A 27397-nucleotide genomic window follows, 5' to 3' on the forward strand; every position below is an offset into this window, starting at 1 on the left:
CTTTAAAGAACAAAATAAATATTATGGTATATACTGTATGTTTTCAGGACATTCATATTCCAAAAACATAGGTAGGACAAAACATTTAAGAGGCCCATACAGTGAAAGAAAGGAAAATTACATACCACCACACCAGGTCCTCTGGGACCTTTTTGGCCCTGTTTAAACAGAAAAAAACAACAACACGATTTGCTCAGCAGCTAAACACAGCTGAGTAGAGCCATCTGGATTCACTCAAACGAATTTTGGGTGCCAAACCAAGTGTCTGTCACTAGTTCTGAACACATTTTAACAGCTTGAGCTCAGTATTTGCAGAGATAATCTATGTAAAACAGAACACTTTTTTGATCAATCCAAGGAATAGCAGTATTATATAAAAGTACTGTATGGCACTTACATAGGGCCCTGGGTATCCAATTTCTCCCTTCTGTCCAGGCCCACCAATTCCTCCTGATGTACCCTAGAAAGCACACAACCATATTATCACTGAAAACTTGCATTATAGATATAATGATATCATGGAAAATTGTTTAATTAATTGTTTAAATTCTTCAAGTTCAAATTCTATATGATGTTTTGTATTGAGATTTTTTTTTGATTTTTTTTTTTTTTTTTTGGTTGAACCCATATGCTCCTGTGGCTTGGCATTATTTGGAAGAGGATATAGTCATAGGTTACAAGATCTAATTTACTCCAATATTTCTGACAAAAACAGCAAAGCTAAATTTGGTCCAATTATATTTTATTTGATCAAAGTATGGAATGCAGTGAGAAGGCTAACAAAGCTTGAATCTAGATTAAACTCTAAGCTTCCTTTGTACCATAATGCAAAGTTATTTATAGGTGGTCGACCGATTTCTTTTCAGATTGGAGTAAGAAAGGTATTTATACTATTTTAGATAATAACACTTTATTTTAAGGGTCCACAATAACGCACTAGTTAAGCATGAATAAGGCAGTAATTAATAAAGAATTGAATGTTTAGTAAGGCTATCTAAGCCATAATTTACAACTTGTTAAATGTCATAAGACTTCACAATAATGCACTAGTTAAGCATGAATAAGGCAGTAATTAATAAAGAATTGAATGTTTAGTAAGGCTATCTAAGCCATAATTTACAACTTGTTAAATGTCATAAGACTTCACAATAATGCACTAGTTAAGCATGAATAAGGCAGTAATTAATAAAGAATTGAATGTTTAGTAAGGCTATCTAAGCCATAATTTACAACTTGTTAAATGTCATAAGACTTCACAATAATGCACTAGTTAAGCATGAATAAGGCAGTAATTAATAAAGAATTGAATGTTTAGTAAGGCTATCTAAGCCATAATTTACAACTTGTTAAATGTCATAAGACCTCACAATAATGCACTAGTTAAGCATGAATAGGGCAGTAATTAGTAATGAATTGAATGTTTAGTAAGGCTATCTAAGCCATAATTTACATCTTATTACTTCTAAAGTGACGTTTTCGAGAGGTTTGGACACATCATTTAGTTTAAACCAGCAACAGCAGATTCTGATCCGTCGCGCAAGAAAGAAGCTCCATGCACAAATGCGTTTTTTGTGAGCGTACTCAGTTTTTCCTAATTTTTTAAAAATGTACTTGTTCATTGAACTGTTGTATATAAGCAATATCACACTCGCAATTGTGCTATATGGCCCTAAATCAGCACGGTTGTGATTACCTACGGCCGAATCGCGAGAGGTCAAATTGACTTTATTACAAGACATATGCAATCGATAAGTAACAGCTTTGTAAAGCCAGTACTAATTAGCATGAATTATTGGCTTAATACTGGTTAGTAAACTTGATATTTGATGGGTCTCAGAAATAAAGCATTAACTACAAGACTTTCAATACAGAAATAGGATATTTAATAAACTGTGAATGATAGCTTAGATCGTCTTACTAAGCATTCAAATAATTATTAAATACTGCCTTATTCAGTGCATTATTGTGGAGTCTTAAGTTACGACATACTGTATAATAAGTTTTTCGTTTAAGGATTAGATAGCCTAATTAAAGTAAATTAATTATTAATTACTGCTTTATTTATGCTTAACTAGTGCACTATTGTGCACCCTTAAATTAAGTGTTACCCATTATTTTTCAGTCTACAATTATGTGTTGCTCTAAAAGCTAATGAAGTACCCCAGGGAACCAACCATGCTACATTTTTTATATATGGTTTGGTCTTGACAAGAGGTCGATAACTTTTGGAAAACTGTTAGGTAGGAACCTTCCTTGTAAACCTAATGTTGTGTTATTGAGTGATAGTTTAGGTGTAAATCTAACATTTCAAGAAAAACTGATTTGTCTTTCGGGACTCACTGCGAAGGAAACAATGATCTCTAATCAGTGGAAGAAACTTTTTGTTAAAACAGTGCTATATGGAGTTCTTGGACAATGCATATGTGCAATTATCAGTTGCTTGATCTCAAGGTGCAAAAAAGAAAATGTATACAAAAGGTTAACTTGTTTAATCAAGATTACTCACCCTCTGGCCATTATTTCCTCTAGGTCCAGGTCCTCCCTTTGAACCAGGGTCACCTGCCTCACCCTTTGAACCAATTCAGATTTAACAATTATTTCCATTGTGTTGCATTGCAGAACTTTCAAGGCTAAAATAAAAATCCAAGGCTGTAGATTACTTCAATAATCCTACCTTTGGACCAGGGAAACCAGGAAAACCTTCATCACCCTAAAACAACATTAAATTGAGTTTGTTGGATCTGTAGTTCAGAAATCCATTTTAAGTAAAAAGTACTTAAAGGGATAGTTAACAGATTTTTTTTTTTTTAATTCTGTCATGATTTACTAAACCTCTTGTTTTCCAAACCCACATGACTTTCTTTTCTTTTGCCGAACAAGATGTTAAGCAGAATGTTAGCCTCAGTCACCATTTCCTTTCATTACACTTTTCTCTGTCAATTGAATGTGAATGGTAACTAAGGCTAACATTCTCCCAAACACCTCCCTTTGTATTCTACAGAATAAAATAAGTCTTAAAGTTTGAACAACATAAGGGTGAGTAAATGACAACAACACCCAAAACTGAAAATGAACTGTCCCCTTAGGTAGGAAAATGTAAGTATTGTAACTCCAATATCTACTAATTCCTTCATGATTAGAATACTCACCTTTCTTCCTTTGGGACCAATTACACCAAACCCATCACTACCATCCTCACCCTGTAAAACCAGTGATAATTTAATCAATGTAACTATTCATCTAGTATAATTGGATGTACACTGTTCTGTTAAATGAATAATGTGCTGAATATTTTTTATAGTGAAATACATGCATACTATATTATAATACAATGTTAATATGTGGATAGTTATTTGCATTTCAGTTTGAAGGCCAATTCACTCTGCCATAACAAAAGCCAAAAAACATAGTTGTTGGGTTTCGTTGGATCAGTATGTTAACCCTGTTGGTGTTTGATAGAGCATTGTAACAATAGCTGCATCCAAAATTGCATACTTCTGCACTGTTCTATGCCACTGTGGAATGCTAGACACTTTGTGCTCTCAGTGGTCGCGGTTTACACTACATAATGGAGGGGGCGGAGTTACCTGGCCGTGATGCTGGCCTGATAAAACAATTGTAATTAATGGTGAATGTGGCAACTAGCAAAACTTATGTGTAGACAGCACCTCACAAATGTGAGTTGAATGCTTTACCATGACCCCACACTGTATGAACACATACTGTATGTTATTTGAAATATAAGTTTAAGGACTGAGGTTGTCTAATGTGCTAAAGCTAGCGGCAACTCATTGCGTGCTATTGAAACATCACTTCTTTCAGCTGAAAAATGGCAAATGGTTTTGTGTCATAAAAAAACTTTAGTATTCCTTTTGGGATGATACTACTTATTGCAAATTCATACACTACTGTAAATGGCGGATTGCATTGTGTATAGTTTAAGCGCACAATACATAGTTCGTCATTTGGGACATATTACGCTTATGCTTCTCAGCATTTTAAATCCAACAGCCAACTTTAGAATGCTGGTGTTTGTTTGAGTTTGTTGGTGTTTGTTGGAGTAGTGTGAATTGGCCTTTACTGAAAGAGTGTATGAATGTATGAAGTGTATTTGTAAAGTCTGGTGCAGAGTGTGACTCCTCGCTTACAGACTCCCCACGTGGTCCCTGGGGTCCAACAACTCCTTTAGGTCCAGGCTCCCCTGGTTCACCCTTAGCAAAAGCAAGTAAGAAAAGAAAAAAAAGAAAGAAAAAATCAGGGGGGATAGATAAAAAAAAGGTATTAAAGAAGCAAGAGTGGTACACAGGGACAGAGGTAATAATTTTATTTAACATATTTAGAATTAAATTTAGAATTAAATGTAGAATTAAATTTAATAACTGAAAGAGAGCCTTAATCTCTCACACTAGTGCATTTAAACAAAAATTTGAGTTAATTTCTTAACCCCAGATTATAAAAACACAAACTCCCCCAAAGATTTGCTTCAGGTTGACACTGAGATGTTTTCTTTACAATATTGCTTAAGCTTGCCAGTGGTAACCTGACTATGAGAGTGTACCTGCTCGGCAAAGTAATTGGCAAATATTGCTAAAGACAGCCAGTACCTTACGGCCAACAGCACCTCTTCTGCCCTTTTCTCCAGCAGGTCCTGGTTGTCCTCCTGGGCCCTAAAATTATTTAAAATCAGATGAATGCTGTCCTAATATAAAACAGGAACATTATATTCTTTTCTTTCATTTAAGGGATAGTCCACCCACAAATGAAAATGTACTTTCATTTGTATGGAAAAAGTGAATGGTGACCGAGTCTAACATTCTGCCAAACATCTCCGTTTGTGTTCCATGAAAGATAGAAAGTCATACAGGTTTGGAACAACATAAGTGCAAGCACATAATGGCTGAATGTTCATTTTGGGTGAACCATCCCTTTAAGTACATTCACTCCAAAAAAAAAAAAAAAAAAAAAAGGTTACTAAACATCTGGTCTTAACCCAAACTGTCACAATACTTGTTATGGTCATACTTTATGAAAAGCAGATAAAGGAAACAGGAAAAATAACATGTCTGAACTTATTCTTTTACCGGTGGACCAGGGTTTCCATCTTCTCCTCTGATACCAGGTGCTCCAATTGGTCCAGCAGGACCCTATAATAAGTAGATACAAACAATCACTTATACTGACATTATCATGTATTATGTTTTATATTTGATATAACAGTACCAGCACAAGAATAACTTTGGCTTGCAGAGCAGGAGCACACATTTTTGTATGCAACAGAAGTGCAATTCGAGCATCATGTTTGCTCAAATAGCATGATATTTGATCAGATTTTCATTTGAACAACTGCAAAGATGAATTACAGTCAATTTACCCGTGATCCCCCAACTCCTGGCTCTCCTTGTAAACCATCAGCACCGAGCTTTCCAGGAAGACCCTAAAGATGCAATAGAGCCACCAATAAATTCACAGAGTTAAACTGTTGAAGCCATTGAAGTTTTTTTAAATTATTTTTTTTAAGTGTTTCTCTGAAGTATTCCTGATGGATTTGATAGAACAATGTATTAACAATGCATGTTCGTCAATGGCATGTAATAGCATGATATGTTCCTGAATTTAAGTGACAGAAATAATATTTCAGTTGTCTACTCACAGCTTGCCCAGGAGTCCCCCTTCTACCATCAGAGCCCTTAAAAAAATAAATACAAATTGTCATAAGATGAAAAGGATAATGAACAAAATGCCACAAAACATATTTTACAAGTGAAAAACAGAAATATCTCTGTCATTTAATGTTTATTTATGAATCTGATGCATAATGTTACAAATCATACAGTATATTGCCATAAATGGCCAGGTTTAAAACTGAGGATTTATGACTAGAACTAATCTGAACTGTTAACAAAGTCACATAATGTGCTTTTCTTTTCAGACTCTAGGTTCTAAACATTTGACTGAGTTGTTGGCCTTTAGACTTATTAATTTATGAACTTGTTGAAATAGTTGTAATCATAATATTGCCACAGGGTAATCCAGAAAAGACACTTGAGAAAACATACCAATCTGCCTGGTTCACCAGGATCTCCCTTACTTCCATCCACCCCTGGCTCTCCCTGGAGAAAACACTCAGCAATTAGCTCCAAAGAACACATTACAGTTATGCACTATTTATTTTTTATTTATTTATTTTTATTAGATTTTGTTTACAAAGACACAAACACACATGTAATAGACTACAAACTAACAAATGTGTAGTAACCAATAACCAACTTGGATATCTGCAAGGCTTGGAACAGCTTTACAGTACAGCTTGACAAAGGCCAGACACTAATAAAGCATCTAATGACTAATAGTAGGCAAATTCTACAACTTTTGAATGAGATGGATATAGTGCAGAATGATAAAATTTAGATGAAGCTTGAAACTTTATTAAATATGAATGCGTAAACGTGCTACAATCCTGACGAGATACAATCCAGAAAAAATGTCAGAATGGCAGATTGACTGGGTTAAAACGAGACCATACCACTGGGCCAGCATCGCCTGGATCACCTTTTGGTCCCCTCTGTTTGTTGTCATTTCCTGGGGTGCCCTATATAACAAAAAAATAATTGAAGGAAGACTTACCCAATCTAAATGAAGACATTCAACAAAGCCTTAAATACTGTAATTAATACTGTATAAATACTTAAATATGAATACTATATACTTACTGGATCACCACGGATCCCAGTCTGACCAACATCTCCTGCCTGGCCTTTGGCCCCTTTAGGCCCCTAGAAACACACAAAAAAAGGTCAGATATAGGGACTATTACATGTATGACTTTTAATTGATTTAACTATATTCTACATGACTAAAGAGGTTACCCTTTCGCCGGGGTTTCCTCTGTCTCCAGGAGGGCCAGCAATTCCAGTTGTTCCCTGAAAGACAACAACAGATTTTACCTGGGCATACATTAAGAAGAATGACTGTACCATTTCAACCTGTTTAAATGAATAATAATGGTTTGCTTGAAATAAATAGCATTAAATATCTTTGCCAGACAGCTGACCTCCTCTCCATTGATTCCGTTCAAACCAATCTCTCCAATTTCACCCTAAAAAAAAAGAAAAAAGGTTTATATTCTTTAAATGCAAATATTATGTTCATTACTTTATATATTATTTTATTATAGAATTATACAGAATGTTTTTATTATTATTATTATTTTCAATCTAATGATTATAATGTTTTCAGTGTTGAGCATCTAGGTGTAGTTCTAACCTTTTCACCATTGTATCCTCGAGATCCCTAAACAAAAGAAAATCAAATATATAGGATTAGTCACAATGTATTTTAGCCATAAATTGACTTCATTAGAAGTTAAATTAATTTAAATTAACTTACTTTAAAACCTCTTTGTCCTTGACATCCTTGGAATCCTTGAGTTCCATTTACACCAGGTGGACCTCTCTCTCCCTGTAAAAGGAGGAGGAATTATACAGGTTTTGCTTATATAAACAAATAATCAACACATATTTGCTGTTGCATTTTGCAGGGGCAGTGCTGGGGAACATTAATTTTTAAAGTAATGTGCTACATTATTACATTCCTCCTGAGTAACATGACTAATTGTGTTAAGAAATTAGATACTTTTGCATTATTTTACATTAAAAAGCACGTAGATAGGTACAGAGTTCCTTTCGTTCTACAATCTGAAAGTGCCCTTCTGGTCATCAAAAATAAGTAGTAAAAATAAAAATTTAAACTATATATAATTAACTCAAAAAAGGCCATAATTGTGTAATATTAATAATGTGACATGAGATTAGCTTTGCAAGTTGCTAAAACATTCATGAAAATAAAAACTGGTTAGTAGGTAAGAAATGCCTCAGAAACTGCTGAGAAACTGCTGAGTAAAGACAATTATGCATCCGAAATTATGCCTTTTCTCAGCATCATTGTAGGTAATTAATACATGCTCACCGGTCCACCTTCATCACCAGGATGTCCACTCAAGCCCTGACCACCAGGTTGACCCTATAGACAATAAAACATGGACAGATTTTACAACGACACAGAATTTTCACACGCGTTCTAGCCCAAAATAAGTTGTTTCTGGTACAGTAAATGAAAGATGAATTTGACCTTCAGTCCAGGCACACCAACAGCCCCTCTGTCCCCTCTCTGGCCATTACACTTGCATGGAACAGAGCAGCATTCCCGTTCAGCAATGTTGTCCTTCGCAAAACAGATTTTTTTTCATTACCATATACAATTTGGCTGAATATAAATATATATATATATATATATATATATATATATATATATATAAAAATAAACAGGTCATGCCTGAAATGTATTGTCTGATAAATTTATTGTCTGATAAATTACGACAAATCATACCAGTTCTTCCTGAAGCTCATAATCCAAGTCCATGAGGTTGACACGCAGAGGTTGTGTGTACCTGAAGCCACGGCCAAATTCCAAGAGCACTGCATCCTCAAATCGTGGCACTCTCTCCAGAGCAACAAGGATGAAACTATTAACACCTTGAAAAAGAGAATAGTAATCAAATAACATATTTTGTGAGGTGACTAAAGAAACAAAAAGTATTCCAAAACAATATGGGAGAAGATGTAAATTTTTTTAACAAAAACCTATCCTCTTTTTCAGATATTCAGATATTTTCATATTTGTAATTATGATAATTCTTACCAGATCCACGCATCTGTTCAACTCGCTCTTTCAGAATGTTATATTGGGCATCTAATCCATCAGTTAAGTGGATCACAACCTTAATGAGTGTAAAACAAAATTGTATTTAATTTTTAGCATACATAATTCTATATAAATATATTTATATGGTATGCAATGGATATGAATGTGTTGATGGTTAGAAATGTTGTCCTCATTGTGGAGGACAAATGTACCTTGATACTGTCCGAAGGCTGAGTCTTGAATCGGTCAGAATAAGCTTTGATTGTGGCGGCGTTCAAAACAAAAGGTCCACGGCTGCGCAGGGCTTTGAAGGGCTCAAGAAGATCTGTGTATCTGTCAGTGAAGTCTAGCAGAACAGGCTCTGAGGCAGAGTCCATTGCTAGCATGCCCACCTGTACTGAGGGGACCTGGCCAGAGGTGCAGCTGATGGGCTGCATCTGGGTAATGCGTTGGAGAATAGCAGCCATCTTAGACTCTAATGACCTCTGAGCAGCAAAAATATTCTGGGAAGCAACATCAAACCCCACAAGAACATCCAACTTGCATGCTGCCACGGTGGAGAAAAAGATATGATTAATTACAATCCCAAGTAAATCGCTGTTCAGTAGGGTACAATGGGGCTAAAGGCCTCCCGGGGTAAAAGGCACATTTGATTTTATTTTCCCCAAAACACTTAATAACATTAAAATCTACCAAAGCACTTTCCTAATCACCTATTTGTCACTTTGCACTGTACAATTTTCCTGATCCATGAGATCATTGTGTGTCATGTCTAAAAGTTAATTTTTAGGTCATTTGATCTCGTATTTATTAATTTTTTAATTTTTGCAGATTTATGTTGCTAAAGAATATCCTGGAAATTATCACGTTTCTTTTGAGACAAAATACTTATTTGTCATTTTACATTTTGTACAAGTTGATTATATCTAAAAAGTTTCAATAATTGTCCAAATAAGTGAAAGGATAGTGTTTGCGGTAAAATGCACCCCGTTGCAGGGTCTAAAGGCCCCCATAAAACACATTGCTTTTCTGAAGTGGGGCGAATAGATTTGTTATGAAGAATGTTCAAATTGGGCTTACATTGACTGATTCATCACAAAGGAGATTCACTTTGTGAACAGAAAAAAGCTAATTTTCCTTAAGGTGTGCCTTAAGCCCCATTGTACCCTACAGTGAACCAATATTTTCTTAAAGAAAAAATACACTTAGAACCAAACCTCTAGCTGTGTCCTGTACTCCTGTGCAGAGTTTTATTCCTTTCACCTCATCATCAAGTGTTTCCAAAATCTGCTCATTCAGCTCAGAGAGCTCTTGGAAGGTGCTGGCTCTGGCCACTGTGTTTGCCTCACTGCCCAAATTATTAATTTCATCCTCAATGTCACCCACCCCAACGGCGTAGACACGCACACCAGTGGCTTTGAGAGCTAGTGCTGCTGACTTGCTATCATCCTTTGATCGTCCACCAGTGATTACCATTAGGATCTGTGGAATGCCCTCATCCTTCCGACTGCCCCTTTCTTTTACAAAGTGTGTTTGCTGAACATGGCGAATGGCATTGCCTGTTTTAATTTCCCGACCTCCCTTGTACTCTGCTCGGGATATGGCACTGATAATGTCATCTTTATTTTTGTTGGTATTGAGGTAGAAGACATCTGTCACATCTGCAGCATAATGTGCTAGACCAAACTGAAGTTTGTCTCTCTCCGTGAAGAAGAGGTCAATTAAATTGAGAATGAATTCCATGACCTCTTTGAAATTGTCCTTGCCCAGATTGATTGACCCATCAACTAAAAAGACAATGTCAGCAGCCTTTGCCTGTGGGAGCCAAGGCCCTAGGAGAGACAAGACAAAACAGAATAAAACAGACCAATTCCACATATCAATCATAAATAGCCTATTTCTTTAAACACCCATTGAGTATGTCTAACATAACAATAAAATTAATTCTGCACTCACTTGGTTCTTCAAGGGGAGGTTCATCGACAATTGTTCTATTAAGTCTGTCTATAAACTGGCTCTGTATGTTTGGAAGACTTGGGAAAGTAGCCACCTGCAGGACGTCAGCAGAGGTGGTTGTAATCTGTTCCAGCTGTTTTGTGTCTGCATTCTCTGCACCAATTCCTATACAGTTGATCCGAGAGCCTTTAAGGAGTGGGCCATATACAGATACATCAGAGGTTGACCTTCCACCAGTGAGCACCACTAAATGCTGGGAAGCCTCTGCTAGACGTACCCCAGCAGAAGCTTGGAGCTCATTTCGAATCACATACTTGATTGCCTCAGCCAGGTCAGCACCACGTCCACCCATGTGTTGAAGTCTCTTGATTGCAGAGATGACAGACTGTTTGTTGTTGTGGGAGTTCAAAGAGAATTCAGTTTTAGGTCTTTCACCATACTGTACCAAAGCCACGCGAACTTGGTCAGGTTGGATATCAAGCTGCTCAACCACTTTCAAGACAAAGTCAAGGATGTGCACAACACCATTTTGTCCAACACTGTCTGAGCCATCAATGAGGAAGATGATGTCCTTTCTTCCAAGACTGAGTTTGACTGATGAGAAACAGAAATGACATTACCTAATAATTTACTATATAATCTATAGTTTTATGATTGTATAAATACAAATATGATGTTATTACATTTGCAATAAAATCTTCTGCTAATGTTCAATAACCTGAAATATATATATACTATATATTTTTTAATAACACACAAAACGAGGTATACCTCTAGGCATAGGGGTGACAGAAGTTACTGTTTTGGTCATGGTACTGACTTTGGTCAAAAGCTCTTGTTCCACTATAGGTAGCTGCTGGAAGTCTCTAATGGTGTATGTTAGTTCTGGACTGAAGGAAATTAGTTTTAATTCTTCTGCATCAGCATTATGAGCTCCAACTGCTAAGGGGGCAACATTGCTTAACTTCAGTTGGTTGGCAGGACCAGATACATCATCATTTGACTTTCCTCCGGTCACTAAGATGAGAAACTGAGGCACGCCTTCTTCTACACGACTACCAGCAGATCTTTGATAGATGTTCTTCGAGACATATTCCAGAGCTTGCCCAGTGTTAAGCTTATTGCCTCCTTTGCTTTTAATTCTTTGTATGGCCTGGCGAACTTCCTCCTTAGAGAAGTGCTCATTGAGGAGAAATTCCAGTTTGGGATCATCACTGTACTGCACAACTGACACCCTCACATTGTCCAGACCCACATCCAACTTCTCCACCACACGCTGTATCATGTTTCTTATAGCAGGGAACTCACTGCGCATCTTTGTTGTACCATCAATGAGGAACACAACATCCCTCTTATCTCCACGAGGTACTGTTGGAATTGGAGCTGTTTTAAAATAAAGGGATGACAGACAAAATATTTTAAATATAATAATAATAATAAATGTATGTGTTATGAGTGAGTTGTCGATGAGATAGTGTCTGCATTGTCTGTTAATGAGGAGGTTTCAGGAAAGTTAAAACACTGGCATTGTCTCTCATTCCAAGATTGCTCACAGCTGGGTAATAGCACCCTACAGCTGAGAAATAGAGTTAAATTAACAGCTTTAGCATTACTGCCGATCTCTGCTGAGAGTTGCAACAGATGCAGGTAATCACACATGGTCAACTGAACTCTGTATCTCTCTCTCTCACATGTCCTTATTACTCCAAATAATTGTTTTAATTAGTAATGAATGCTTGGGCTGATCTTTCGAACTAGCAATGGCAGTTGGCTGTTTCTAAGCAGATCTTAAATCAATTTTGTAAGAAAGTAGTTTGACATGCAAGCGTTTTTTGGACGTCCTTGGCTTTTCCTTACTTATTTACTTGCTCTTGGACTGCTGCACCAAAGCAATTTTAAACTCACAATTGTGCTGTTGGTCTGTATGTCAGCATGCCTGTGATTACCTGTGGCCTCATGCCTACAGCCGATTCACAGTCGTACTGATAAACTGGACCAGCAGCACTCTTGCTTGTGCGATACTGCTTTATTAAATGATAACAGTAAACACGTTAACTTTGGAAATTAAAATACTAAAACAAAGTATTTTAAAACACTAAAACTAAAATAAAACAACTAAATATCCTAAAAAAAAATTAAAAAAAAGAAATAAAAGAAAATGAAAGGACCACTAAAGGAATAATTATAAAATAGAAATAATTAAAACCTATAATAACCATGAACTTCATCACACACAGGCTGTGTAATGATCTAATGATCCAAAACAAATTAAATTTTGCTGTAGAGCTTTAGAGATAAAAAAGCAAATATTTAGTAACTGTAATACTCATTTCTCTGTAGAAATGGAGTCATAAGTTTAATAAAATTGAATGAACTTATTTATTATGCACAATGATGATTCTAAGACTAAGTATTACAGCTTAATTTTCTGTTAAAGCATGCTTTTCTGTAAAGCTGCTTTGAAACAATGTGTTGTGAAAAGTGCTATACAAATAAAAATGACTTGATTTACTGCTTTCAGTTGCTTCATTTACACCATTTTTATTCCTTCGACCGCCAAACTGCACTACTTCAAACTGTCTATGGTGCCTTCAAAAACTGACCACATGAAGGCATCTTAGCAGACAGGATGTGACGCAAACATTGGATTCGGACGTGCCTTGATGCCTTCCTGCCTCCATATACAGCCTGTGAAAGAAGCATTTTTCAGCTTTCAGGTGTAGCCACCATGATATGATACTCACTGATTGCTGTGGGAATCACTTTGATGAATGCGTGAATTCTTAATACTGATGGAGTTACTTTTATTTGTTAATCATAATATCAGTGCAATTAGAGAGAAACTTCCAGTGTGCTAATGATACATGTGTGGATGAGTTTCAAAACTACTTCAAAGAAAAGTCCATGCATGAAATCTACAGTCTAAGATGACCTGGATAAATTAAAACCTTCACAGGCATTTCTCAGTGTTGCAGCACATCAACCAAGAAAAATAATCATGTGATTATTGTAATTACCTGATTCTGCAGGGTAAACAGGGCGCAGTTTGGCTAGCTCTTCACTAGACAGCTCAGTCAATGTAGTGATGAGTGTGTCCTGAACGGTATAAAGACCAGGCAAGTCATCAACTGCATAGGCATATTTGGGGATATAGGAGATCACCTGCAATTCCTGAGCATCAACTTCCCTTGTCCCAATGCTAAATGGGACAATTCCTGATTGTTTGAGAGCTGATGCAGATGTTCTTATATTGTCTGTTGCTTTTCCTCCTGAAACCACCACAACAAATTGTGGAATTCCCTCCTGCTTTCTTCCACCACGTCCAGAAATCAGAACTTCACGACCAACAAAGTCTATGGCCCGACCAAGGTTGCGCTGTCTCCCCCCTCGTTGTCTGAGTTCCTTGATGCCATTTAGGACACCTTCTTTTGTCTTATGGGAGTTGAGGTAGATGTCTGCGTATGGAGAATCTCCATACTGCACCACACCGACTCGGATCTTATTCTCACCGATATTGAGTTTCTCCACAACTCTGCGAACAAATTCCTGGATAATTGGGAACTCCATACCAACGCCATCAGAACCATCAATCACAAAGACGACGTCCTTCTTGGGTCCTTGGGAGACTGCTGAAATTAATGTAAAAGAAGACCTGATTTAATATCAAACTATGCTGAGTGGAGGAGGGCCCAGTCTGTAAAATAGTATACACATGAACACAATATAAACAACAATAATAGCATCATATGCTGAGACATGAATATAATGACGTAATTTGTACAGCGTTTTGGCCTTGATAAATGAACCTGACTAATAACTTGTACTATTCAGTCAATGAACATCAAACTTTTTCTCATGCATACTGCACAGATAATACCTATGCTGCAAAAATAATGAGACTTCATTGCAATAATCTGAATAGCATTTTAGTGAATACTATTTTATTAGACAACAACATACCCATTGGTGGTATTTTTGTCTTGTTTTCCTGTAAAATTATCTAAACATTCTTAAAACCTGATTTATTTACTTGTCAAGCAAAATGGCATAAGATATTATATCTTGTTTTAAGAGACATCTGACAAAATTAAGTGAACTTTAGACTTAAACAAGAAAAAAAATCTGCCAATGGGGTAAGAAAATTAAACTTGTTTTCCCTTTGAATTAAGTTTATTTTTCTTACCCCATTGGCAAACAGTTTTTTTCTTGTTTTAAACATTTATCTTATTAGATTTGGGATTCAGTTAGATTTCTTTCAAGATTTAAAATCTTAAGGAAGTTTGTTTGTTAAGTAAATAAATCACGTTTTATGAATGTTTAGATAATTGTACTGGAAAACAAGACAAAAAATACTTGTCTTGAAAATAATTTTTTGCAGCGTGAATGTTTTGAATCTATAAATAGTAGCAGTTAGTGACTGTTTAGTCCCTTGATTTTTCAAGAAGGAAATGTTTTCCCCCTCCCTTCATCTTGATCTACTTACAGGTCCAGAAAGACAAACTAATACTTGACAAACTCCTTGAAATTATCTGCCTTACAAAGAGGCCTTGACCATACTTGAGAACTGCACCACTGTTTTAGTACATTTAAACAAAAGCAAAATAAGACATTTTTTTAAGAGGAGCACAGTCTAAGAACATACATGCATGCATGTTACATACATGAAAACCATTTAAGATATAATACCTCCTGAATGGAATGATTGCGGAAGTGTTCACTGGTGACCAAATGTATATGACATGTAAGTTTGAACTGGATATCCCCATCTGACTTGAATGTAATATAAATAATTAAACAAAAGAAAACATATCAAGTTATATTATTAATTTAACTTAATTGCAACTGCTTATTAAGCTAAGCAGCACTCAACTTCAATATCACTTAAATGTGAAAGTTCATCCTCAACCTAAGCACATTCTTCACCACAATGGTAAAACCCAAAACTCCAGCATAACTGACTCTTTTTTTAAATACAAATATAAAAGAACATTACACATTAACAAATCTCCTCATATTCTCATCTTGCTCAAAATTACATAAAATAACACTTAATTTTAACACTTGTTCACCCTTTCCAGTCCCATGCAAAGCATGCTGGGAAATGGAAATCCCCAGCCTAGTTTTATAAATGCTACATTAACACTACAAATAATCCCAACTCAAAAGTATTAAGTAAACTTAAATTTTACAGTAAATACAGCAGATACAAGTTGTGACAAAATGTTCTAGAATAGCGTTGTTGATAAACTCTCAAACTCAAGACACGAGGACTCCTTAATCCCTAAGTGTAAATCACAAATGATCCAAAGCATGTCTGCTGCCATCAATCCATGTCACAATCAAGTTTATGTATTCAAATATTAGAATGATGTCAACCTTTTAAAAATCGTGAGGCTGTTTTCATTATTGTAAACTTATTTAAGGATGAAAATACCACACCCACTAACCGAAAAAACCCAGTTACCAGTAGTGTAGTCTAGAGCATACGCAGGCATACGCCGTATGGCCACCTTAATTTTTCAGGATTTTGCATATGCCCACCTAAAATAAGTAATGATATGTATGTTTGCCAGAATAACGAGTAGGCTTTTGACCGGAACTTTTTCAATCTACTAATGTGATGTCGCAGCACCATTGAGTGAATTGTGTTTTCATATTTTTTAAGTGTACAGAGATTGTCTCTAAACACGCATGGAGCTGCGGGAGGCGGGAGTGCAACTGATAGCACGACAGACAGTCCGAATAGGCTTATCCACCAATCAGAAGGTTCATTTCAGACATGGTTGGATATTTGCTAACCAGTCATATTTTCCTTTTCAGTAAGGGGCAGGATATTTCCAGCATATATTGCTGATACACAAGCATCCTTGTAGTAACCATAATTTGCACTGTAAATTTCCCTGCTAAACGTACACTACCGGTCAAAAGTTTTGAAACACACTCATTCTTTATTATAATTTTTTAATTGAGATAATTGAGAATAATAGTAAAGTCATCCAAACTATGGAATAACAAATGGAACTATGGGAATTGTGTTGTGACTAAACAAAATCCAAAATAAATCAAAACTGTGTTATATTTTAGCATCTTCAAAGTAGTCACCCTTTGCATAGAATTTGCAGACATGTACTCTTGACAATTTCTCAACCAACTTCTTGAGGTATCACCCTAGGATGCTTTTTAAACAGTATTGAAGGAGTTCCCATTTATGTTGGGCACTTATTGGCTGCTTTTCTTTATTATTTGGTCGAAGTCATCAATTTCAAAAACTTTTTTTTTTAAATAAAATTTTAGTATATAAGGAAATAAATTAATATGGTGGCACAATTATATTTTTATCTACAAAACTAATTTCAAACATTTAAGCATATGCCTTCAAATCAAAAGATTTTTAAGATCATGAGAAACATTTCAGTCAAGCGTTTCAAAACTTTTGACCGGTAGTGTATATATGGCCAAAAGTTGGGAATAATGTACAGATTTTGCTCTTATGGAACGAAATTGGTAGTTTTATTCACCAAAGTGGCATCCAACTGATCACAGTGTATAGTCAGAACATTAATAATGGGAAAATTACTATTACAATTTGAAAAAAAAAAAAAAAAACTACTTCAAAGAGTTCTCATAAAAAAATCCTCCACGTCCAGCAATGACAGCTTTGCAGATCCTTGGCATTCCAGCTGTTAGTTTATCCAGATACTCAGGTGACATTTCACCCCACGCTTCCTGTAGCACTTGTCATAGATGTGGCTGTCTTGTCGGGCACTTCTCACGCACCTTACAGTCTAGTTGATCCCACAAATTCTCAATGGGGTTGAGATCCATAACACTCTTTTCCAATTATCTGTTGTCCAATGTCTGTGTTTCTTTGCCCACTCTAACCTTTTCTTTTTGTTTTTCTGTTTCAGAAGTGGCTTTTTCTTTGCAATTCTTCCCATAAGGCCTGCACCCCTGAGTCTTCTCTTTATTGTTGCACATGAAACTGGTGTTGAGCAGGTAGAATTCAATGAAGCTGTCATCTGAGGGCATGTGAGGTGTCTATTTCTCAAACTAGAGACTCTGATGTACTTATCTTCTTTCTGCCCTTGTTAGAGCCAGTTGTCCTTTGTCTTTGAAGACTGTAGTGTACACCTTTGTATGAAATCTATTTTAAGCGTTGTATAGCATTCATTCCTCAAAACAATGATTGACTGACGAGTTTCTAGAGAAAGCTGTATCTTTTTTTCCCATTTTTGACCTAATATTGACCTTAAGACTTTCTAGTCTATTCCATACTGTGGCAACTCAAAAACAAACACAAAGAAAATGTTAAGCTTCATTTAACGAACCAACTATGTTTGATATAATGGCAAGTGAATTTCTCACACCAAATTAGCAATTTAGCGTGATTACTCAAGGATAAGTTGTTGGAGTGATGGCTGCTGGAAATGGGGACTGTCTAGATTTGATCGAAAATGACTTTTTTCAATGGTGCTGTTTTTTACATCAGTAATGTCCTGACTATACTTTGTGATCAGTTGAATGCCACTTTGGTGAATTAAAGTACCAATTTCCTTCCGAAACAGCAAAATCTCTATATTTTTCCAAACTTCTGACAGCCAGTGTATATTTTTATATATTTATTTTGGGGTGAAGTATCATGAAGTTTATTTAGCTAATGTGAGATAAATCGATACCTTTTATACAAATAGGCTAAATCGAATGATAGGAAAAATATAAATTTGCTGTGTATGATTACAATTACACAGAATTAATGGATCAATTACCTGTGGCAGATGTTTGCCAATAAAAATCTGCGATCTCTGCTTTGGAATGAGACTGAAGAGTGTTCCACTGTTTCACACACTCTTCGATATTTTGCTAAATCAAAGGCAAACCTATTTTGAGTTGAAAACATATTTGTTTCTGTGGTTGCTTTTTCACTTAACCAGTGATGCAGCCTCCAAAGTTCCCCTTTATCATGTGTTTCTATATAAGTTGAGCAAGAAGCAACAACCTTTATTTGTCTTTTCCTTGGTGCAGGTTCTGTATTATCCATAGCAATTTTTTGCTTGTAGTCTCTTTAAAATCTGGTTTATTAATTAATAAATATAATAATATACACTTCCCGTTGTCTGTGATGAATTTGTCAACAAGTAGCGGTTCCCTGTCTACCACTTTGGGCATTTTAAGAGAGTGTGTTCATATAATGTGACGTCATACATAGCAACAAATTCAACTCCGCCTTACTCTTTCCTTAAGACTTCCTTAGTAAAACCGGCTCTGAGCAGAAACTCTTAGCTAGGAACTCTTTGGAGAACTAGTAGTAAGATAAAAATCTTTTTGAATACCAGCTCGTATTCACAAATATTTTTATTTTACCACTAAGAGTTTTCCAAAAAGTTCCTAGATAAGAGTTTCTGCTTAAAAACTATTGACGAAACTGCTAAGAGCAAGTTTAGCAGTTCTGTTGGTTTAAGAGGGGCTTTGGGCACTTGTCAACTCTCTTAAATCACCATAAGTGATTGGCAGACAAGGAAGCGCATGTGTCAGCAAATTCCTCATAGACAGATAGCGAAAGATTTATATAGAATTGTCAGACTATGTGGGGTCTGGAGAATGCATATATAGTTTGATGGATGAATTTGCTGACATAAATTCTCAATTCATCCACACTTCTCAGTTGCATTTTGCCTGGCCAGGGAGCACATAGTTGTCAAAACCTTTATCTCTGATGTAATTGGGTTGTTTCGATTCATGGGAGAGGTAATTACATCTCTAACTAAGTTTACAATAATGAAAACACCCTCACAATTCAGGCAATAACTTTATTTACAAGGTCAATATCATAATTTTTATAATATTATAATATTAAAATACATTGACTCAACTGCGATTCAGGCGATACCTTTTTAAAAGGTCAATGTCATAATAATAATAATCTAATACATTGTTTTTAATGTGGATTGAGGACAGCAGTCATGCTTCGGACCATTTGTGAGTCACTCTAAGAGATTTAGAAGTCCTCAGGATGACTTCTAAGCTGTCATGGGTTTAGGAGCTACTTTTAATGATAAAATGCTTCAGTAATTACTCTTACATTAAAAATGTATGATTCCTAAAATTAGGAGTGACACGGCCATAATTTTTAAGTGTTGCTCTTAAATTTCAGAGTTAGACTTTTAGCCATAAGATTTTTTGTGAATACAGGCACTGATCCCTAATAATTATGTCAAGTAACCCTCCATCAATATAAGTTTATGGGAAAAGTTAATCAAATTGCTTATAAAATTGATAACAAACCTCTCCTCAAGAAACTGCATGATTTGAAGTGTCATTTGTGTCCATACCACAAACAAATGTTACACACCAAAGAATAATACTTATGATTTACTCCTAACCCCAAGTATAAACAATAAATATAACAAGCAGGACAAGCAGGACTTAACAAGCAGGACTAATTAATCAAATTGCAACAGATTAATTAGTATCGTTAAATATGGTTCATTTTAAGAGCATCACAATATTAAATGTAGAGACTATTATAATATATGCACATAAGAATTGATGACGTTTTGACCAGTAAGCAAAAATACCAAAAAAGGAGATACAATGCAACATGACAATTTAGTCTCATGTTACTTACCTATGATTACGGGAGTGGAAGAGGTAGCCTACCATGTTAATGTTAGTTAAAAGCTGCTGTAGGATGCTGGAAAGGTAAGCAAAGTCCCTTCAAAAGATTATGGAATCAGGATCATGAGAAATTCTCTGCGATTCTCTGCTATCAGAGCCTCTTGAGCCAAGGTCAAGGCTCCAAGCTCTTTCAAAGAGGAGACTGCCGTATCAACACTGTCAAATGATCTTCTCCCACTAAGCACAATCAGTATCTGTGGTACACCCTCCAATCATCTGCTGCCAGAGGACGCAGTAAAGACATTGTCTCTGATTTACTGGAGAGCTGCCCCAATGTTGAGGGGTCTCCCTCCTTTGTGTTTCAGACCTCTGACACTGTCAAGAATGTCTTCCTTTGTAGAGTAGGTATTCAGAAAGAAATGGACCTAAGTGTCTCTATTGTACTGCTACATAGAAACACGGTCTCTGTTTTCCTCTATAGTAAATTGCTCCACTATTCTTTGCACAAATTCACGCATTGGTAGGAAAAAATTCCTACTACCATCTGAGTCATCCAGCAAAAATACTACATCCTTTTTTGGTATGGTGTAATTAACTAGAGGAGGAAAAAAGCATCATTAAAAGCTAATTATTTTAATACTTGTTCATAAAACTTTAGAATGTCGGATCAGTTCATCAACTCATAAACTTTCTAAGCTGTGGGTAATGATCTCATTGCTCACAATTAGAGTACATAGGGAGATAAAATCTTCATGCTGACAAGGGACAAACTGTAAGTTAGCTCTTGGAAATTTCTGCTATCCACATACCGATAACAGTTGGTGAAGTTGAACTGATCGGCATTGCAATAGAGTTTAAAGAGGCCAGCAGCTTATCTTGGACATTTGGAAGCTCAGTGAAGTCAGACACGGACAGCGCATATTTGGGATCATAAGAAATTGCCTGCAATTCTCTTCTATCAGAGCCTCTTGAGCCAATGCCGAAGGTCAAGACTCCAAGCTCTTTTAGAGAGAAATGGACCTCAGTGACTCTAGTGTACTGCACCACAGAAATACGGTCTCTGTTTGCCTCAATGTTGAATTGCTCCGCTACTCTTTGTACAAATTCACACATTGCTTGGAAAGAATTCCTATTGCCATCTGAACCATCCAGCAGAAATACTACATCCTTTCTGGGTGTGGTGTAATCAGCTAGAGGGAAAAACAGCATCATTAACACCAAGTTAATTCCGTTAAATGCATAAATCTGTAGAATGTCACATTAGTTCATCAACTAATTTACTACCAAAACTGTGGGTAATGGTCTCACTGCTCACAGCTACGTAGGAATATAAAATAGAAAGACAAAGGAACAGCATGTGATCTAGCTCTTGGGAGGTTCTGCCATGCACATACCAGTAACAGTTGGTGATGTTGGAGTTATGGGCATTGCAATAGCCTGTACAGAGGTCAGCAGCTGCTCTTGTACATTTGAAAGCTCAATGAAGTGCATATTTGGGATCATAAGAAATTGCCTGCAATTCTCTGCTATCAGAGCCTCTTGAGCCAATTCCAAAGGTCAAGACTCCAAGCTCTTTCAGAGAGGAGGCTGCTTTATCAACACTGTCAAGTGACCTTCCCCCACTTAGCACAATCAGTATCTGCGGCACACCCTCCAGTCGTCTGCTGCCAGAGGGCACAGTAAAGCCATTGTCTCTGACATACTGGAGAGCTGACCCCATGTTGAGGGGTCTCCCTCCTTTGTGTCTCAGACCTCTGACACCATCAAGAATGTCTTCCTTTTTGTGTATGTGCTTAGATAAAAAAAATTGACCTCTGCATCTCTGCTGTACTGGACCACAGAAATGCGATCTCTGTATTCAGCTACTTCTAATATCTCCACCATTCTTTGAAGAAATGCTTTCATTGCTGGAATCCCATTCCTAGTGCCATCCGATCCATCAAGCAGGAAGACAACATCTCTCCTAGGTCTACGACTCTCAGCTAAGAAACAAACATTAAAGGGTAAAATAGTGGAGCACAGTAAAGTTCTGTGTTACATGTAGGGCTGCTACAATTAATCTATAAAATCGATAATTATCGATATTCGAAATCTTCGACAGTTACATTTTTAATATCTATTAGTTGAGAATTTGGAGTGAGCACGAAGAAGTTCTGTAAGTGACGTCACTTTACAGATGGAGAACAATGTGTTGCATGATAACTTATTTGAAAAAGAACGGAGACAAGTTGAAGTGGAACAAACAAGTTGTCCAGTGCACAGGAGCACTTCATAAACAATTAAAAGAAGATCATAATAAGCACACTGTTTCATGTGGAGCGTTTTCTGCATCAGGTAAGTTGGCAGAATGCTTGTGCTCTTTGATGACTTAATCCATTCAATAAAAGTATTCCTGAACCCGTACATTTCCAAAATCTTAAAAAGATAACCCCATTTTACCATATCAAACTGTCAAGTGAGATGGCAGCAACCGGAGTCTGATCGTTCGCCACTGACCACATGATATTGATGAAACGCCTGCCCCTCAGTTCTGTAACATAAGATCGAAAAAATTCAGCGGCAAAGCCATCTGGCCCCTGAGCCTTGCCTGTAGGCAGGGCCTTAATTACTTTGTCAAGCTCCTCCAAGTTTATCTCAGAATCAAGATAATCATTTTGCTCAGTCGTCAGTTTACGGAGATCTAATGGTTCCACAAAGTCTAATATCTTCATCAGCAGACAAAGACATGGAACTATAAAGATCAAGATAGAATTCTTTAAAAGCATTATTAATATCAATGGCTGAGGTAAAAATTTCACCACCAGCAGATTTCACTGAGGGAATGGTAGAAAAAGATTCTCTCTGCTTTATATATCTAGCCAAAAGCTTCCCTGCTTTGTCCCTTGACTCAAAATATGACTGCCTTGCCCTAAATAACCAAAACTCCACCTTCTGCGACAAAATAGTATTATATCTGTATTTCAATTGGGTCAATTCTCTGAGGCCATCAGATGACAATCGGCGCTTCGGTTCTGTCTCAGTACTTTTAATATTCTCTTCCAACTCCACGAGTTCTCATGCTTTGGATTTTTTAATGAATGAGACATACTGTATGATCTGACCCCTAAGAACCGCCTTAAGTGCCTCCCAAGCCACGCACAGAGGATACTGTGGACCAGTTGGCCTCCAAATAAACATTGATTTCAACCTTTAACATTTGTTGGAAATCAGGATTGTGCAAAAGGGATACATTAAAGTGCCAACTATATCTTCCCTATCTGTCACTCACTTGACGTTGTGTCGATGTAGTGACACTAGGGGTCACTCTTGGGAGCCTGAGACACCTCTGGTCTTTGATAAAAGGCCATTGAAAATTGGCGAGTGGTATTTGCATGCCACTCCCCCGACATACAGGTATAAAAGGAGACGCGTCTTTTTAAAGATGCCTTTCCTTTGTGTGTTATTCCTGGTTGCGCTTGTTATCTCTTGCCTTCTGATGGTCACGATCACTGTCTTTTATGTCTGGGCACTGCTCACTCAGAGACAGCATTCGTGGATGGTTCATATACTCATTGCGAGGACATGTCCATGGCAACGATGCGGTTGCGGCTTACCTTCGTAAGAAAGCAAGCCATACAAAGTCCCCCTGCGGTGACTGCACCAGTTCCGCCGCAGCCCACCGCAGGAAGCAGATGCCACCCGTCTCACGGCCGGCCGCCAAGAACCCACGAAAGGCTTCAAAGCGCCCCTGAGACGGGCGACCCAGGGTCGACAAACCCACTGCCTTGGAGCTGGAAAGAAGACCACTCCATCCCCCGATGTAGGGCCAGGTGGAGAATCTTTTTTTTCCTTTTCATTTGATTTTGCCGCATGCCCAAGTGGCTGCGGTACCCAACAGTTCAGCAAAAGAGCGGTTTCCTCCTTCCCTGGGTCACATATCCAGTGTGCACGATCGTCATCACGATCACCGTCCACCTTTTATCCCATGCAGGAAAAAAGGCAGTGGGTTGCGGCCAATCTTGGACCTGTGAGTACTGAACCGGGCTTTACACAGATGCCCGTTCAAGATGCTGACGCAAAACCGCATTCTGGCGATCGTCCGGCATCAAGATTGGTTCACGGTGGTAGACCTGAAGGACGCATACTTTCACGTCTCGATTCTACCTCGACACAAACCATTCCTGCGGTTTGCATTCGTAAACCTGAGGGTACTGGCCCACCCAGATGTGGTTCTCGGACCTCACACTCCTCGCAACAGACCCCCCCGGCGAATTCCCCTGAGGAAGGACCTTCTTTCTCAGGGATGGGGAACCATCTGGCACCTGTGACCAGACCTCTGGAATCTCCATGTCTGGCCCCTGTCTGGCCCCTGGCCCCTAAGCGGTCTACCACCAGCGGTGGTAGACACGATCTCTCAGGCTAGGGCCCCCTCTATGAGGCGCCTGTATGCTTTTAAGTGGCATCTGTTCACTAAGTGGTGTTCTTCCCGACGGGAAGACCCCCAAAGATGCGCAGTCGGATCGGTGCTTTCCTTCCTGCAGGAGAGGTTGGAAGGGCAGCTGTCCCCTTCCACCTTGAAGGTGTACATTGCTGCTATAGCAGCACACCACGACACAGTGGACGGTAAGTCCTTAGGGAAGCACGACCTGATCATCAGGTTCCTGAGAGGCACCAGGAGGCTGAACCCCTCCAGACCGTGCCTCGTTCCCTCATGGGAACTCTCTGTAGTTCTGCAGGGTCTACAGAGAGCCCCCTTTGAGCCTTTGCAGTCAGCTGAGCTTAAGGCACTCTCCTTGAAGACTGCCCTCCTGACTGCGCTCACCTCCATCAAGAGGGTAGGGGACCTGCAAGCATTCTCTGTCAGCGAAACATGCCTGGAGTTCGGTCTGGGCCACTCTCACGTGATCTTGAGACCGGGCTATGTGCCCAAGGTTCCTACGACCCCTTTTAGGGACCAGGTGGTGAACCTGCGAGCGCTGCCCCAGGAGGAGGCAGAACCAGCCCTGTCGTTGCTGTGTCCATTGCGTGCTTACGCATATATTTGGATCGCACACAGAGCTCTAGGATCTCTGAGCAGCTCTTTATCTGCTTTGGTGCACAGCAGAAAGGAAGCACTGTCTCCAAGCAGAGGATCGCCCACTGGCTCATTGACGCCATAGCTATGGCTTATCATGCCTAGGACGTGCCGCCCCTGGTAGGTCTACAAGCCCATTCTACCAGGGGTGTAGTGGCCTCCTTGGCCCTGGCCAGGGGTGCCTCTCTAACAGACATTTGCAGTGCAGCGGGCTGGGCAACACCCAACACCTTTGCAAGGTTCTACAACATCCGGGTGGAACCTGTTTCGTCCCAGGTTGTGGGATGCAATACAAGTGGATAAGCCCAGGATAGCCATCTGGGTGTATCGCTTGCACATAGCGCCTTTCACCTCCTCTGAGCTGAAGACGTGCGCCATTAATTCCCAGTAGTGTTCACAGACTCTGTTCCCTGGTTGACTTCCTCCAAGCCCTGTGGCAGTCGAGTTTTCGGAGAGACTCGCTGCCGGCCCAGTACATGTGCTAACTAAGAGCCCTGTTCTGGGGTAGGTGCTCCGCATGTGGCGGTTCCCTGTAAGGTAACCCCATGCGATGTATATCTTCCGCTAATTCGTTTCCCTGTTGGTAAACTGCGTCTTCCTTGGGCAGAGCCCCCTCTGCCACAGTCTCCATGTTTGTAGTAACTCCTCCCCCGTTGGGTAGGATCTACCATGAGATTTCTCCACATGGTCGGCAAGACCATATGACGTATTTTCCACTTAAATATTCCCCCTCTCTTTGGGCGAGGTGTGGTCTCCGCGGTGTCCTCCCCTTAGGAGGCTACAAGTTCACGTAACACAGTTCAGCCAGTTGCTGCGTTTTGTATAGGGACCCCTAGTGTCACTACATCGACACAACGTCGAGTAAGTGACAGATAGGGAACATCCTGGTTACTTGCGTAACCTCCATTCTTTGATAGAGGGAACGAGACATTGTGTCCCTCCTGCCACAATGCTGAACTACCTGCTGAAATGGCCGGACCTTGTCTCGGCTCCTCAGCATAAAACCTGAATGAGTGGTTGCATACCAGCTCCTTTATACCCGTATTTCCGGGGGAGTGGCATGCAAATACCACTCGCCAATTTTCATTGGCCTTTTATCAAAGACCAGAGGTGTCTCGGGCTCCCAAAAGTGACCCCTAGATCCACTACATCGACACAACGTCTTGTTCCCTCCATCAGGGAACGGAGGTTACGCAAGTAACCAGGACGATTTCATGCACAGCAGCTAGTCACTGGCATTTTTTTCTTCACTCAATCAAATTTTTATTTATTCAGTTGTCTGCAACAATCATGCCACCACTTTGTTGTTACCAACAATGTGGCCGTCCATACAAATTAGTGTAGGCTACTTTATTTGTTTACTAATTCGTTTATCTATTCATCCATTAATCAATCTATATTATCTATTTTATTATTATTTTTAGCCTTGTCGTTTAAATAAAAACAAGTAAAACACGTGTATCCTGAAATTAAAGTCTCTGCATAAATTGTAGCCAAGCATCACAGCACTACTAGTAGTATTTAAATTGTATTATATGTAATTTCTTGATTGGTTTGCTGTTTACTGCATAATTCTGTCTCCTTAACGATGCTCTTACTGCTTTACGATTACTCCAGAGCACTTGAAAATCTATGATAATTTTCAAATGCTACTTAATTTAATTTACGATGATTTTGGGAAACGAGGCCCAGATTAGTTTAAAATTACAATTTAAAATCAACGGCAGTTTTCAGCAAACATGAAGAAATCAGAGAGTAAAGATGCACTCATTTCAGCTTCACTGGAAACAATCATTCAAAACAAAATGAAGAACAAATAAACAGTATATTAGACTATGAAAACATGGACTGACTGTCTCTCAGATACTGTATGAGAAACATAGTTGACAAATATAACTGCAAATAATCAGTTGCATGTTGCCCTGGCACAAAAAATGCATTTAGATTTATCACTCTCACAAAAATTGGATAAGATTTAGCACATGGCTGTAGTGCATTGCCCTGTGCCTAACGCAAGCATGAAAATAGGGCCCTGTACGTTTCTAAAATTTTACAACAGAGAAATTTTATTAC

General features: G+C 38.2%; 1 protein-coding gene across 1 annotated transcript in view; it reads right to left on the reverse strand.

Annotated features, from left to right (window-relative positions):
• LOC127448216 (collagen alpha-3(VI) chain-like) overlaps positions 1–27397 on the reverse strand; it is a 56340-nt gene that overhangs the window by 11917 nt on the left and 17026 nt on the right. Inside the window, exons 6-31 of the mRNA XM_051710590.1 lie at positions 13674–14285; positions 11428–12039; positions 10657–11250; positions 9918–10532; positions 8913–9247; positions 8698–8776; positions 8386–8531; positions 8128–8220; positions 7966–8019; positions 7387–7458; positions 7264–7290; positions 7052–7096; positions 6867–6920; positions 6711–6773; positions 6524–6589; positions 6057–6110; positions 5651–5686; positions 5372–5434; positions 5082–5144; positions 4605–4667; positions 4149–4211; positions 3150–3200; positions 2675–2710; positions 2507–2569; positions 398–460; positions 126–158 (exon numbers count right to left, since the gene is read on the reverse strand). Coding sequence (XP_051566550.1) covers positions 126–158; positions 398–460; positions 2507–2569; positions 2675–2710; positions 3150–3200; positions 4149–4211; positions 4605–4667; positions 5082–5144; positions 5372–5434; positions 5651–5686; positions 6057–6110; positions 6524–6589; positions 6711–6773; positions 6867–6920; positions 7052–7096; positions 7264–7290; positions 7387–7458; positions 7966–8019; positions 8128–8220; positions 8386–8531; positions 8698–8776; positions 8913–9247; positions 9918–10532; positions 10657–11250; positions 11428–12039; positions 13674–14285 — 4055 coding nt within the window. The remainder of the gene's footprint in view (positions 1–125; positions 159–397; positions 461–2506; positions 2570–2674; positions 2711–3149; positions 3201–4148; positions 4212–4604; positions 4668–5081; positions 5145–5371; positions 5435–5650; positions 5687–6056; positions 6111–6523; positions 6590–6710; positions 6774–6866; positions 6921–7051; positions 7097–7263; positions 7291–7386; positions 7459–7965; positions 8020–8127; positions 8221–8385; positions 8532–8697; positions 8777–8912; positions 9248–9917; positions 10533–10656; positions 11251–11427; positions 12040–13673; positions 14286–27397) is intronic.

This window comes from Myxocyprinus asiaticus, chromosome 11 (genome assembly GCF_019703515.2).
Source record: "Myxocyprinus asiaticus isolate MX2 ecotype Aquarium Trade chromosome 11, UBuf_Myxa_2, whole genome shotgun sequence".
Classification (NCBI taxonomy): domain Eukaryota; kingdom Metazoa; phylum Chordata; class Actinopteri; order Cypriniformes; family Catostomidae; genus Myxocyprinus; species Myxocyprinus asiaticus.